Here is a 16,658-nt window from a genome sequence, read left to right on the forward strand (position 1 = left end):
CAAGTGAGGCAAGGAGTCAATTAAAAGACATGAATTATGTTAATCCAAACATGGCTCCTCCATCATACAGGTTGCGAACTGAACTTAGAACATGCAAATATGCAAATGCATGGAACAACACCTGTGCACTTGTGGCTCTGGTATAGGGAACGAACAGCAGGTTGTATTACTGTATGTCCTCAAACTCACAAGTAAGACTGTCCTCAATTCTCAGACCTTAGTACAGCAGAAAAATAAGATCCACAACAAAACACAGCAAGTCACAAACACAAGCAGATACAAGAAAAAGACAATCTTCCCAAATTCAGCATTTACCCAAGCCAGTCTTAGAAATCTGGTTTGGGTTTAAATTTGAGGGAAAAAAAGTGATATGTTGAGACAAATTCAATTATAAACAAAAATGATAATGTGGCAATGAAACTGGAGACTGTGTTTTCTTCAAGCGGCTGAAAAATGAAGCCAATATGGACGTGCCAAACACTGCAGTTCCTCAAATGGCCACTTGAGGCTGGCACCAAAAGTGAGTCAAACCCCACATACCCCCATATTAAAACCCTCAAATTTTAAACATGTTTACAGCCACTTTAACTAATTTCCTCCTTCATGACAACTGTGCGAGGGGGTGAATATTTATATAAGTCATCCAGCTAAAAAGGCAGAAATATCCCTCAGAGAGCAAAATCAGAGCTGGTAGGGGAGTGAATATTGGACTTACATTCATCAGGTGGACACAAGCGCAACTCGAAATGAATGTTAATGGTTTTTGTGTGTGTTTGCAATCAATTTCATCTTAATAGGTGACAGTACATCCTTGTTGTGTTTATAATTTGTTTCCACAATCCCCTAAATAGACAAAAAATTAGTTATTGCAGGTTTTAAGTTTTGCTTTATACGGTGTACATTATCATTAAACTAACTTATTATGTACTGGCTTCATACTTTTGTTATGACTTGACAAGAAAATCCACAGTTACATAAAGAATATGTTCCTACCTAAATGTGGGTGTGTGTATGTTTATAGCAGCATTTATGTATTTGAAAACTTGCACAGCTGAAATACAGATGAAGTTAAAGTATGTATATGAAGAGAGAGAGAGAGAGAGAGAGAGGAGAACACAGTGAGATTATAAAAAAGTAGATCTGACAGGAGTAAAATATGAATAAAATGATGCTAAACCAAAACAGTTGTCACTGTTGGGAAGGTTTTGCGTGTTTGGTATTTTTATGTAAAAAAAAAAAAAAAATCAGTGGCTGAATAAAAACTGGATAAAAAATTCCTGCTGTTGCCTCTTCTCCACCCGAATCAGTGTGTGGCAGACATTAACTGGCTGTTCACGCCACGTCTGGATGATTTTATCTATTTTCATCTGTGGAAGAGTCATGGGGGCACGACTCTATCAGCGCAACGAGTGGGGGAGGAGCAAGGACGCCCTTGGCAGCCGGATGTGAGGAGCTTTCATAACAGAGGGTGGTGCAGGACGAATGACTCCCTCCATCGGAATCCATTACTGAGACACAAACAGGTAGGCAGCTGACACCACTGTTTTCTCCAACCTCTGCTGTTTCGTTGATAAGATCAGCTTCACTGCAGAGAGGCGAGATGTAGTGTTGGAATTACCTATGACCCATGCTGCTGGAATCTGGAGGAGGGATATGCATCACATCAAGAAATGATGGGATTTTGATTTTATGAGGAAGATTCTGTTGAAAGATGTCACTTGTTGGTCCAGGGTGGTATTTTTTTCTCTTTAGTTTTTTCACTAGATTCAGGTTTGCACCTTATAGCTACCAGGGGAAAGTCACTATTTTTCATATACATTCTTTTATAGCATGTGTATAATCAAAAGAGTCAGCCCCCAACACAGACGAACAAAATCTCTCTCGCCATTCAGTTTACGATATGAGATTTCTGCCTTCACCATAAGGCAATGAAGATAAATGGAATCTAGTTTGTAGTGCTCACAGGGCTGAAAGATTCAGATGCAATGTGTCCCCAACTTTGGATGATCATAATCACTTTGATGGTGAAAGTTAAAGAAGTATTTCATTTTTATCGGCTGTCATTTCAGGTGGTTCAATTGTGCAGTAGCTGGGGCAAAGTGATACTGTTAGATCCAGATTAAAAATTTTAAATAACTTCATCACACAATCTGATCGGTGGTTGTGGGAAATTAACATTTTTAGATTGTGGAATTAATGCATTAATACTTCTCCTCGTGCTGCATGAATTAAAGAGATTTGATTCATCACATCACATCTGTAATTCTTCAGAGAACTCGCAACTCTCAACATTAAAGGAGAATTTATTTCATATTGTAAGAACAAGGGTGTAAATGCCATATAAAAAAAAAGTCTTTAAAAATATGACTCCGGAGGGTTGTAGCTCGGCTGGTAGAGAGCGTACCATTAAGGCTAAGTCCTTACTGCAGCAGCCCGAGTTAAAATCCAGCCTGGACCCTTTGCTGGACGTCATACCCTCTCTCTCTCTCTCCCCCTATTTCCCCTATCTCTCTCACTGCACCTATCATAATAAAGATGCCCAACAAAATATATACATATATGACTCTGAATACAACATGTGACTGTCGCCCCACCAGGCGGAGCATCAGCTGATACTAAAGATGCGGTCAAAGACACTGTCATATCCTCCTCTCAGGAGATGGCTGCTGCTTCATTTCTCTCGATTTATCAACATACTAATGTCTCAACACACTGACCTGCGTCTCTGCCTCTGTGACCTCCTTTGACCTTTGACCTCTAGGGATGGCCCTGTTAGTCAGTCCACCAGTTAAGTCCAGACTGAAATATGTAGCCATGTCCACCAGGTCTTTTTGTACAGATGTTCATGTTATTCATGTTTCCTACGGTCACCTAAAAACTTTGATCCCCAGACCTTTCATGTCATCAACAAAATTTCAGTTTGGCACAAACTGTGGTTTACGAATAAATACCTACAACACTAATGACCTTCCCATCAGCCTTAGCTGTACATTGTAGTACTTAAGTAAAGTACAAGTATCACATTGTAAACATGCTTCACCGTCCTGTATTCAATGTTTTCTTTGAGTAGAAGTATGGTAGTTAAAAATTATACTTCAAGTATAAAAGTACTCACTACAAACAAAATGAGCTCAGTCAGTGTGACATCATTACAATAGTGGATTAATATTATTGATGCACAAACAATTTACCAGATCACACACACTTCATGGAGCAGATCCCATCACCTGCACTGATGATGACCACCTCTCTCTCTCTCTCTCTCTCTCTCTCTCTCTCTCCGTATCTTTGTTTGAATGTTCTTTATCGATATAGAAGCAGCAACAATAAATAAAACCATAGATCATATTCTGACTGTGACGGCGGCTTGGACAACATGACACTAAAAATAACAACACAGGGTCAATAACTATTAAAAGACTCATTTATAAAGTGACACATGATTCATCTCTGTGTCTGTGTCCATCAGCTCATTAGTGGAGGCTGGAATCATTGATTGACTGATGGCCATCACATTGTTTTTCACAGTTATATAGTAATATAACTCCTACTGTTTGTTTTTTTTTAGTATTTACATTACATTGATACTGAAACAAACTTAAAAACATGATGATTTATAGTTAAAAGGAGCATCTTTATTTTATCACTTCTAAAGTGATTTTTGGATGGAACAGACATCAGGGATCGGAGGCATCATCAGGAAGTGTGAGTCTCACAATCCAAAAATACATGTACCATATCTATGTGTTCAGTTCTGATTGAGTTATGACTCATAAGGAGGATTATTTTGATGCTAATTGCAGCTCAGGCCTCATGTCTTCAGACTTTAATGTTTTTGCTATTAAGTCTGATGTAAGTCCAGTTACAGAGCAGTCAAGTCTGAGTCCAGTTCTTATTTTTGTTAGTTTTAAGTCTCTAGTCTTAATGTTGTCACTAATAAAGTAACATTACAATTTTAGGAGTAATAAGTGATAAGTGATTACTTGTGGATTCTTTTTTTAGTGAAATCTCTAGCAATGGCTGTGAGTAAACATTATTGCACTACACCAGATTAAGTTTCAAGGCGTTTTCTTAGTCAAGTATTTCCTCTACCTGTATATCCATTATTTGTGTGTGTGCATTTGTGTGTGTGCAGCCTGCAGCCTGCCATAAATCAGGCAGGGGCCACAGATCTGAACTAAAGTGTTTTGGAGCCCGGAGCCTCTGGGCTTTGTTCTTATCAGTCTCAGTTGAAAATCCCGTCTGTGTTTGAAAACAGGCTTTCTTACACGGCACCTATGAGTTTCTTTACGCTGTTTGTGAGGGTTGCAAATTAAATTCACTATAAGTCAGAGAGCGACGAGGGGAACACCTGTGGTTCTGAGCAAAATGTGTTTTCATCTTCAGTTGATTGGACGAGGGAGATGGCATCAAGAGAAATTAAACTGAGGTGGTAAGCACAACTTTATCAATAGATAAACTAATGCTTCATTTATCATCTACACACGTATCCTGTGTTGTACACTTGTTCCTATTGAGGCAAATCAGGTGAAAGTTATCACTTCACTTTCATTACTTTGGCAGTATATGAAGACTTCTGAAGTTATTAGAGTTTGCCTTGAAGCTATTAAATGACTTGAAAATGAGGAGTAGATTCCTGCAGAACACTGAAACTGATGGACGGTCTAATCAGTCCAGTTTCTTTCTCCACTATGTGATTAATGCAGCAGTATTTATCGCAGGGAGGTGTATGTTTACACTAAAAGTTTGTATCCAATTTGAAATCGTGTAGTGTCAACTTTTGTTTTCTGCGTTTATGTGTTTGTAAGTGTTACAATGCTCTTCTTGTCTCAGTTTTCAATGGCAGCACCCAGAATCGCAACAAGGTGCTGATAACCAATAAGAAAGAACTTACTGTTATCTTATCTGCAAACTTATGCGATACTTCATACTTTTAATATCCTGAAAATAAGAACAAAATAGTTGTAGGTATAATGTTAGAAAGGTGATTTGTCATTGTTAATTATAGCTAATGTGTGTGAATTTATTGTAAATGACACAATAACACAAATATGCACAAAACATTTGGTGTTATGTCTTGTGTTTTTGACACTGCGGTGTTGTTTGTCTTTTCTTTGCTACATATAATTTTCAAAATGCCAAATATATGACATCACAAGGTGATGTTTACAGAGGATATGGAGGAGTTTGATAGAATATTTCACTTTTTGTAAAGGTTTGAGTAACTGATGCAAATCTTTCTTTGGTGCCTTCTGATGCCAGGACTTTTTTCAAATCCTCCTCCAACTCTGTGGAAAAAGACCATTTCAGATAAAAATCACTCTGTGGTTAAAATACTCACAACACCCGTCTGCTGTAAGGCCTTAATCTGTAAAGAGGAATTACAAACAACTTCACTTTAAGAGTCACAAGCTAAAAAGGCTTGAAACCTCTCATATATGTTATGAGAGGTTCATATGTGTTTTGCTGCTGTGCATGTGTTCTGTTGCTTTCTCCTGTGCACACGTGAACAGTGGGCAGTCTCTACTTTACTGCACTCAACTGTGAACACACACACATGTCATGTTCTGCGTCATGTTATGGGGAAAAACAAGGAGAGGATACAGAGAGGATGAGAGCGAGAGACAAGGAGCAGTAAAAGTATAAACGCTGATAAGATTATCTCCAGAACCGAACCTCCTGAGAAGCTGTCAAGGCGTAAAACACACTTGTACACATGGACTCACTGTTTCTTCACCTTCTCTCCCTGAAGACTGAGAGGAGCTACCTGTAACACTGGCAGCAGCAGCACGAGAGCTGTTTTTAGGTCTGCTGAGGCAAGTGTGAATCTGAAATCCAGGCCAAATGTCAAGTCTGTCACAGTAAGTCTTCAGAAGCAGTCGACATGCACATGAAGTCTTGCAGGTCCCTGAATGTTGACAAATACAATTTCACAGCTTTTGAAAAATTCCCTTTAAAGCTGCGTTAGTGCTGTTTTCACACAGCCGCTGAGACCTTGTCCTACCACTGCACAGGCCTGATCATTCATTAAGGGATAATTACAGCTTGGATTTTACACTCACTGGGTTTGAGAAACGAAAACACAGCATCATCACTTAAAAGAAATCTAACAGCTTAAGAAACACCAGTCAGAAAATTGCTGTTGCTGCTTTAATCAGGTGAAATTTTGAAACTTGACTGTTTTTGTTTCCAGGTCTCAAGTAAAGTTTAGTCTTTAGGGAATAAAATCTCAATTAAGTCAATTCTTACATCCATATTTTTGATTCAAGTCTTACTTGGGTCTATATCTCAAGTCTAAAGCTCTGAACTAATAATAATAGACCAGGGAATTGGTCTCATGATTAAAACCTTCATATGGTTACAATACATAGTTAAAAACAACCAAGGTGTAAAAAGTGTATCTTTAAAATATGGCTTTAAACTGGATAAAAAGTCAATTTTGAGCTTCTGGCAAGCAACCACACTGACACGTGAACATAGGGGATATGATGCACTGACAGGCCACCAAATGACCAAATAACCATGATTAAAATCATGTATTTCTCTAGGTTTGGGAATTGCTGCAAACATTTGGGATAATGCACATCAATAAAAAAAATAACATGTGTCTAGTCATTTTTAAACAGTGATTAAAGTGGAAAAGTTACATATTATAAGCTTTACTGTCACAGCGTAGACTAGTAGGCCTGTTAGTGTGCTAATATTAGAGTTCAGTATTATAATGGTTGTGCCACTGCCTCTGTACCACACTGCATCACTAACAAGCATCTCCATGTTAAACAAAGAGTACTCTCTTCACAGATTTAATGTTGAAGAGTATCAGTAACACAATAAAACAAGGCTGATTGAAGACAAAATAGCCCACCGAGTAGCTAGAACGAGGACAGCACGCTAGAATTTCGCCTGGTGCATTAAATTACATTAGAGGAGTGGATCTGATAGAGCTGAACACAAGAGAAGATTTTTCTCTGTGCTGCACAGCAGCTACATCTAACAGCGGGACACAGACTAAAAATAATTGTCTCAAATGATAATTGCCACAAAGCTTCAAAAACAAGTAGTGTGACTTTTTAAATTTTTTTGCTGCATTTTTTTCCACATTTGCAATTAATCATAGCTTCAGATACTGTGGTTGTTACCCAATTAAATGTTGTAAAACACTATGCCCTCTAGCACAGAGCTATGCAGCAGAGAAACTGCTAAATGTGTTTCTCTTATCAAAAAAGGATGAAGGGGAGCAATAATTATGTAAACAGAAAATTAAATGCTTCAGACTTGTAGGAGAAATGAAGGCTGAATCCAACAACCCCCCCCCCCAATTTCTCTTTTTGCCTCCCTGCAGCAAACACCCCCTCCCCTCACCTCCCTTCCCCTTTCCCTCCATCCCTCAGAATACATTAGCCTGGGTCTCACTGCTCAATGTTAGCAGGTTGCAACATGGTTCCTCTGTGATTAGCTCCGATAGCAAGATGAAAAAAACACAAGTCGATGTCTTTGTCCTCTGCACTGCTGTTAAGACTTGCTACTCAAATCCTCTCTATTTAAAACCCCTTTGTCTATACAAACCGGTCCTGGGGAATGAAACGGACCATTAACAAGATTAGCTCAGTCATTCTGCTGCTGACAAAGCCTCTGCAATAGGCTGCTGATCATTAGGCTGGCAGCAGGAACAATGCTGATCTATAATCTTACACCGTGCACTGATTGAACTATTGTGGCCCATTTATTGTTCTTTGAGGACGATGACATAATGGTAACCTTTTTTTTTCTCCCCCTAGAGAATTGCAATACAAAAGCAGGGAAAGTGAGATGAAGGGGAGGAAGAAAGAGTAAGTAAAGGTAGAGGGAGTCTTAACCCCTCATTTCTTCTCACTTCCAGTCAGCCCAGACAATCAATAGCAGTAAAATGGGCTCTTGAGATGGAGGCCTTTCTTTATGTGCCGCTGCAATCATCCCAGTCACAGCAGGCAGACTGGGGGAGGGTGGTTGGGGCGGGAGGCCTTCTAGGAATTGACTACTTGTGAGATATGGAGTTAAATTTAAAGCTCTGAATGTTATTATCAAGCGCACTAACCAGCTGGGTTTTTCCAGTTGGAAATTCTGGATTGGAAAATGTCAAGCAGAGATAAATCCAGTCATTTTAAACTCACTGTCTCAAATCGTGCTCTTCAATTTTGTTTTTTAAAGCCAAAGCAGTGGTAGGACAGAACAGTATGAGCCTCTACAATAGCAGCACTTCTCCATCTATTGTCTATTTGCATAATATCAGCAGCAGGCAAATCTATTGTGTCGTTAACAGTCACCGAATGGGCATGGCACTGCTGTAGCAACAATATTAGCCATAATTACTCTACTGTAACAGAAATGAGGTGTGAGGTGTAATCACCACTCAGTCTGAGAGAGAGCAGACGTGGGCCGGGCTGCGGTGGACTGACTGACTGTGGCGAATGTGCCTGGCCTCGCCGAGCTCCCCAGAGAGCGCCAAGGCAAAGATCCAACTGTAGAGGGGAGGAATTGCCCCGTTGAGAGCCACATTACACATCCGTTACAGGAGCCTATCAGGGGAAATCTAATAGGTTCAGCCTGGTAGTAATCCTCTGGTGTCCAACAAATACTTACAGGTGAGTATGGGGTATCACAATGTGGAGCATGTGTGGAGAAGAAGGAAAAGGTTGAGAATATGATTACTGAAGCAATATCATGACCTTGCTAATATGTATAATGGAGACTGTCTTTGTGCAACAGATTATTATGACTCATAGTTACATTTTGTTGTTAGGCAACATCTAGTGCCCATAGTAATTATGACAGGAGTAAAGGGAAAAGTTCAATTCCAGTAACTTGTCGTACCTAAACAACAAAAACAAGTCCTGTTGTTTGTCATTCCTTCCAAATGACCCCACATGGATCAAAGTTCTGGTCTGTGGAGGACTCTGCAGTTCCCCTTGGCCCCGTTGTTTTGGCTTTACAGCTCACAACTTCATTGCTTCGGGTAAGTCTAACTGCTTCGTTCATCCTTGTTTTAAGATACAGCTGTTTTCAGGGAAAAGCTCTAATAAATCCATCAACTAGATGCTAACGTTGTCCGAGAGCTGGCTGCCCAGGCCAAACAGAGCAATCAGGGGGAGAAGGGCCCAGAACCTGATGGCGACTCAGGCTCAGATCCATGTCACACCATATCTACGTGGATCTGAGTCTGAGTCGCCACCAGGTTCTGGGCCCTTCTCCACACAAGGTTGCTTACGGGCAAAACTAAGGTAGAGCTGCTATTTTGCACCTACAAGCTACAACCATGGACCATAATGTAGAAATGAAAGTGGACATAATGTCTTTTTCAGTAACAATGAGTAGGAAATTCTTGGTCTTGTGCATTTAAATTGCAGCTAAATACCAAAAGTCCATTCAAATTCTACAGGGTTGATTAAAAGCCTTCAGGGAAATGTAGGTATTCACAAATGACAAGGACGGTTCTCAGGGAAGCTGAGGGGGGAGCACTAATCCACACTTCATAACAAAAGAACATGTGATTTATGAATCATCAGTTAATGAGATCTATCAAAGGACCTGAGACAAGGTTTTCCTTTAAGGTCTAACAAAAAACAAAATGAGATATTTAGCGTTTTAAAGTCATTGATGGTACGAAGCCACATCTCTAGCTGTCCTTGTCATCCGTCAAGTCCCAACAAATAACAAAAAAAAAAAAGGTCAAGTCATAACTTTGCAAATAAATGCTCTGTCTTTGGAAACTAATTCAAATGCAGCAGTGGAATCTGAAAATGATTGCTTTCACAGGAAATAAGCCATTGTCAGTCAAGGGCGCTCATCACCTGCTTTTAATGCGTCAAGTTAATCACACATTTGGCTCAGACACCAGATTTTGCCCCGTCTGCTCTGGACCCATTGCTCAGTGCTGGCTAAACACTGTTTTTTTGCCTTATTAACATTAACAGGGAAAGGCTGAGGAGCTGCAGTCACACTCTGACTAATTCTCTTATTCCTGAGAGGGCTGCGGTGATGTATGAGGGGAATGAGATGGGAGGCACAGGTCGAATGGCCAACACTGTTGCCATCACACAGTAATGAGATCTCAGGGGGAGGGGAAAAGAGAGGCCGATTCCTCCGACTACCTGCTCACAAAATACTAATTGGGCAGAATAGGGTAGGTAAGATGTAGGAAGTTTTAATGACATTATTAAAAAAAGTATAGAATCTCCACACCTGCTTCTGAGAAAGATCATCAGGAGCGGGACTGAGACTGTTGCGAGTGGTCTCTTCATGGTCGACCACATATTAGCTGCACAATAGGGCCAAAAGCATGAGGGCATAGCCAAACATTTGCTTTTCTGTACTCAATCTTAATATTAAGCACAACAGTGACATTTTAGACAATGATGTGCTTCAACATTTTCTGTGTCAGCATGAAAATGCCCCTGTGCACAAAGTGAGATAATGCGTGGAAGAACTTGACTGGCCTGCAAAGAGTCGGTCCCACAACTTTGGGATCAATTAAAATCTTATTGACTAACAACAGCTGCAAATTCACCAATGCTTTTGTGGCTGGGATGGCCCAACCTTGAGGAGTAATGGCTGTTACATGATTTTGATACAGCTTGTACGGTCACATCATACAGGTAAGATGTAATGTGCTGGCGTCACATATTCTGTTCTGGTCTCCATTTACCATAGGGTATCTCAAGAGTATATCCCAGCATTAACTAGATTTTTGCACCACATTGAGTAATTTCCATATATTTAATATTTCCATAATTCATATTCTAAACATCTGCTGCTCTGTTCCATTATTTGCTCATTGACCAAGACTTCTGGGCAAGGCCAGGCAAGGCAAGGACATTTTTATTTATACAGCACATTTCATACCTCAGGCTATTCAAAGGGGTTTGCAGAGGGATATTAGAGCAGAGCTATCAAATAAAAACACCAATGTATAAACATGTACACAAAAAACATAAAAGTATGATAGAAAATAAACAATCTGAGCATATAAAAGACACAAAGACACTTAAGGTAACTGTGCTGAGGTGTGAGTGAGTCTTCAGTCAAAGGCTTTGGGGAACTGGTAAGCTCTGAGACTTGTCTTAGATTTTCAGGAAGTGGATTCCAGTAGTAGGCAGCCTGATACTGAAAAGCTGCTTCCCCAGTGTTAACCTGAGGGGGAACCAGTAGACCAGTCCCTGATGATCTGAGCCATTGAGAAATGTATTTAGAGCCAAAGCTGCTGACTGATTTAAAAACAAGGCAGAGGATTTTAAAGTGGATCCTAAACTCGAACCTTGATTTTGGTGAGCAGCCTTACAGCAGCTGCAGCATTCTGGACCAGTTGTTTCCTCAGGAGACTCGAGAACAGAACGTTACAGAAGTCAAATCTGAAGCATCATGTCAGGACAACAGATCTCAGATTCAAGTAAGACTCCCTAAGTGAAAAGAAGGCTGATTTCACAATTGACTTGATGCGGCTGCTGACACTGAGGTCTGAATCTATAATGCCCAGATTCATCACAGTGGAACTGGTGTTATAAGATAAAGTACTCGGGTGGTCAATCACAATCACTTTCTTTTTCTGGCCAAAACAAAAAAACACAATGACTTTGGTTTTGTCATTTTTCAATTTGGGGCATCCACACATTAGTTTGATTAATACACTCAAGCAAGGAGTTTAGTGGACTGTCGTCACTGTGCATGAATTTTACAAGAAAAAAAAAAACATGCAGGAAGCACTGCAGTCAGGTTTTATATTGTATAGTTAGTGTGTGTGTGTGTGTGTGTGTGTGTGTGTGTGTGTGTGTGTGTGTGTGTGTGTGTGTCTGTAGCATGAGCCTGGAGGCAATCCAGTGGCAGAAATTGTGCGGTGGCACTTTGCAAATTGCTCTGATCTCTCTCTAGACCTGCCTTCCACCTGCCACCCATCCAACAGTGTAACAGAAGGGCTGAGCAGGGCGGGTGCAGTAGGACAGACTTACTTCTTTATCCTTCCCCTGTCGTTTTCTGCCTCTTTTCTCTGTCATTGTCTTTGCATTTACCTCATTCTTCCTTTTGCTGTCCTTTCTTAAATCCATCTTTCCTGCTTGCAATCACACAAACACACACACACACAAATATACACAAGCACCTGCAGCTGCAGATGACATACTTTCCCTTGCTAGTCACTGGTATGACTGACATGCTTTGCTCTGTCCTGTCCTTCTAATAACCACATTATTAGCTGTCACGGTGATGATTAACAGAGGAGATTCAGAACATGTGTTAATGAGTGAGAAATCACGATGGAACATGTCATGAGAAAAAACTGACCATGTTTTAATTTGACCTCTGTTAAATATCTGGAATATCAGCCCAGTGGTCAGTGGACTTTTAAGCTGAAAAAACAAACAAAACAAAGATGACATTTTGCAGCCTTGGAAGCTGCGCCTGTTCAGTGTTGGTGGAACCAGCACTGAGATTGTCTCAGTCTAATCTGGTGATGTTGGCTCCTTAACAGTGACTGATATCCCATGATGCAACATATTTTGCTGGAAGTTTATTGAGATTATGTTTAAGTAGTTTGGAAAATCAAAGCCTAATTAAGCTTAATGATGCTGTCGTCTCCTGGACAGCAGCCAAGCATAAGCACACAGTCAGGAAACTGCATGAGAGAGCTTCTCGTGAGCTCCTGGGATCTCTTTATCTACAAATTAAGCACTAGGCATGAGAAAAGCTGCATATCAAACCTCTACTTCTTGATTTGCTTGGTGTGTTTCTTAGTCTTCCTGATTAATTATCTTTTGGAGGGAAAATGTAAAATAAATAAATAAACTAATAATGTGTTCCAATATATTGCGTATCTGTTCCTTTAGCTAAATGAAAACCTGGATGCCTTGTACACAACTCTTTGCTCATAAAAAAAAAAAAAAAAAAGAGGGGGGATGATAAAAAAATCAATAAGACCCTTGTAGGCATTTTCAGCTAGGAACAGGATCCAAATGTAACCGGCTCTCTGAAAATAACCCTTGCAACCATGCTGTCTCTCCTGCGCTGTCATTTTGGCCAAGTATCTCTTCTAAAAGAAATATCGTATCTCAAGGGCCTTCCTGGTTACTTAGTTAAAGCCTGAGCTTGGGGTAGAGCATAACTTCTTCACCCTGCCAACCCTCTAATGAGTGTCCTCAAACTCCTGTTACCAACTGTCCTGCCTCATCTGCCTTGACCCTGCAGCGGCTGTCCCACTGCGGCTGCCTTCAGTGCAAATATACAGTTAAATATAGTTCATACAGAATACGGCTGAGTAGACACATGAATGTAGGGTCTAAAACTGGAGGTCGTATGTGTACATGCAAGCACACACACCTAAGAATATCAGAGGGCATGTAAACAGCTTCACAGCCCTGCACAAATATTCACTCACATTAACACCAACACCGGGGTCACAGACGTACATTAGTGAAACAAATGCCACAGCAAGCTCCCAATTTGCTTTTCATGTAACTGGAAAACAACCATAAAGGTTTTTTTTTTTTATTACTGCTCAGTTCGATAAAGGAGTTGTTGAACACAGTGCAGCTTCCCTTCTGAATGGGAAATCATTTTGGTATCATAAAAACAGCAATAAGTCACTCTTGAAGAGCACTGACTGCTGTTTTGCTCACAGAGTTTATTAAAGATGCGATTTCTGAATTGGCAGGCCAGTGAAAATGGTCAGCTCGGGCCAGAAGCCAGTCTTTATTGGCAAGACATCTGTATTGATTGTGACTAGCTACTGACAAGGTTGCACTGTCGTAGCTGGATGTTCAAAACTCACTTTCAAAGCTCACTTTACATGACAGCACACCTGGTTTGGACAAAGCAGGCAAAGCAGAAACCTTGAAATTCACAAGTAAGGGCTATACAAAGCTCAGTTAATTTCTCATCACTAGGTTTTGTTTGTAAGCTTTTGTGCCTTAGGTTGAGCACTACCACCCTCTCATAAAATACTGGAGGTGTCGGCAGGTTGGATTTAAAAAAAGCTGTCAACTTGAATCTATTTTGATGACATTTCTCAGGTGCATCACACCTCTAAAGTGTTGCTTGAAACAGCAGGATGGACATATATGAAAAAACTATGATGATGATGATTTAAATAGCTATAACGAGCTGTCATTTTATTTTAGTTAGCACTACAGTGCCAATCAGGTGTGTGCCACATACAGTACAAAGGCTCCCGGTAAGCACTGAAGAGTGGAAGATTAGTATTACCTGCGCTGAAATATAGTGGTTGAAATGCTGTTTAAACAGAGGTTATGTTACCTAGATGTCTAAAAACCTTTTGCCAAATGAATGCCCACTGCTCTGTGTAAGTAGCATTTTAAGCATTTATTAAAGTTCTTTTATTGAGGCACTTTTCCACTTTGATTTAATCATTGAATGTCCCTGTTTTCATTTTCTGAAGATGACAGCATGCAACCCACAAGCTATTAGGCTGGAGTGTGCTAAGTCTACTCCAAAGGTCTATGCAGCAGGATCAGGATAAATGGAGGCTTTTATAACAGATTAGATATTTTTGAATATATATTGACACAGTTTTTAGTGCTGTTTACACAACACATACAATGCTAAAAAACATTTCTAATTTCCTCCTTCCTCCATCCATCTGTGTGCTACTGTAGGGCCAACCTGGTGAGGGACCAGGGCAGGGAGATGGGTCAACAGGGAGCAGGGTGAGCAGTGAGGGGAAGGAGGCACACATGTGGAAAACAGGCTGAAATTGGCCCAGAATTAATTTTCATCACGTCTGTGGCAGCTGCTGCTGCTGGTTAGGTGATGTGAAGGAGGAGTGATCCATAATGTTTCGGAGCAGAGAATCAGCCAGAATCAGAGGATGTGGGTCGGGAGGTTTGAGTCTGTATTTTTTTTGTTGCCTGGTGGGCTGTTCCAGGGCAGGAACCTACCTCTGCAGATGGTGCCATTGCCCACGTAGCCCGGCTTGCAGGTACACAGGTGTCCTCTGATGGTGTTGGTGCAGATGGCGTTCTCATCACACAAATTTTGGCCGCTGGCGCACTCGTCATGCTCTGAGGGAGAGATAGAGCGAGAGACTCAGAGACTCAGTCAGAATAACTGTGTGTATGTGTGCGTGTGTGTCTGCTGCTGTGAAAGATGGAGAGGTCATTGGAAAAATGTGCTGTTTGAGCCTAGCAGCCATCGAAGCTCCACTGATGAGAGGGCAGTTAACAAGCTAGTTGGCTGAGAAAATGAGGCCACAGCTGAACTCCTCTTCCGTCAGCAGCCAGCAACTTTCTGAACATTCACGTTTTCAACATGGACGCGAAGTGGATTCTGTAACATGAAGGTTACTTCAAACAATGACAAAGGGTGTAGCTGCTTTTTCTACCCCAGTTTTGCTTTAAAACCACCATCAGGTGGCAGAGGTGTTGGGAGCAACAGCTGATACAAGCCAGGTGCGCTGACTGATTGCTCAGTATCAGCATCAATTAGCCTAATGAGGTTGGCAATGACTAGTGAGACACAACATCAAGAAACATATCAACACTTAACTTTCATAAAATCATGTAAACAAGTTGAGCTTTCCAGCAGCTTACAGACTAACAGCTTACACTAATTCCACAGAGTTTACGTCTGCTAATAGGAAATAACTGCTTAAAATGTCTCAGTATTTCCCAGTGTCCCAATATATAACATATGGGCCTCTGGCATCTACAGACCGTGATTGGTCAGCTTGTTCTTTCTCCTACGTTAATGCAGATGTAGGTTTTTGGCTGTGAAGTTCGGTTATCAGTAACAACAGGCAAGGACATCCCTGTGATCGCCACTTTTTAATCACAATGTGAGACAAGAATCTGAACACAGATGGTGTGGGGAATATAATATAGATGTGTCTAGTGTCACAGTGGTGCTATCGTTGTAGGTGTGTATGGCACAAACTTTTCTCGTCTAAATTACTTGTGGCCTCCAGAAAGGGGGAAAATTTCAGATGATATTTTTATCTCTGTGCCAGCGACAGCCAGGGCTGGAGGCATAATGTTTTCAGGTTGCAATATCACCTTGAGAGAGCTTCCTCAAATTTGGCACAAACATTCATTTTGACTAAAGGATGAACTGGTTAGACTTTGGTGGTCAGAGGTCAGAGGTCAAGGTCCCGGTGACCTCACAAGACACAGTTTTGACCTTGTGAATACAATATCTCAGTAACGCCTTGAGGGAACTTCTTCAAATTTGGCAGAAATACTCACTTGGAGTCAAAGAAGAACTGATTAGAATTTGGTGGTCAAAGGTCAATGGTTAAGGTCATGGGGTTTGTTTCATGTTCTTGTCTCATGTTCTTGTGAATGCAATATATCAGAAACACCCTGACATCTGACACAAACATTCACCTTGACTCAATGATGAACTTAGAATTGGTGGTCAAAGGTCAAAGGTCACAGTGACCTCACAAAACACATTTTTAGCCAAAACTCACAAATCAATACACTAATTATAACACAATTTAAATCAAATGTCCATAAGGATAAAATGAAGTGATGACATTTTATATCTAAATGGTCAAAGGTCAACTTCACTGTGACATCAAAATGTTCTGCACAACACACTTCTGGCCATTATTCAATGCTGTAATTCACGAAGGGAAGATTGTGACCATATTTCCTGCAACCTGGCTGGTTGGTAGAGGT

The 16,658-nt window shown here is 40.6% G+C and overlaps 1 protein-coding gene across 6 annotated transcripts in view; it reads right to left on the reverse strand.

Annotated features, from left to right (window-relative positions):
* LOC139628098 (protein kinase C-binding protein NELL1-like) overlaps window positions 1–16,658 on the reverse strand; it is a 245,478-nt gene that overhangs the window by 45,192 nt on the left and 183,628 nt on the right. For all 6 annotated transcript variants that reach the window (XR_011692683.1, XR_011692684.1, XM_071489463.1 and 3 more), the window contains one exon: window positions 14,919–15,041. Coding sequence is in view for 4 of the 6 variants with exons in the window: in XM_071489463.1 (XP_071345564.1) it covers window positions 14,919–15,041 (123 nt within the window). In the remaining 2 variants the exon portion in view is untranslated. The remainder of the gene's footprint in view (window positions 1–14,918; window positions 15,042–16,658) is intronic.

The sequence above is a fragment of the Trachinotus anak genome, unplaced genomic scaffold (assembly GCF_046630095.1).
Source record: "Trachinotus anak isolate AG129_WGS33_773 ecotype Australia unplaced genomic scaffold, CSIRO_AGI_Tana_v1 ptg000011l, whole genome shotgun sequence".
Classification (NCBI taxonomy): domain Eukaryota; kingdom Metazoa; phylum Chordata; class Actinopteri; order Carangiformes; family Carangidae; genus Trachinotus; species Trachinotus anak.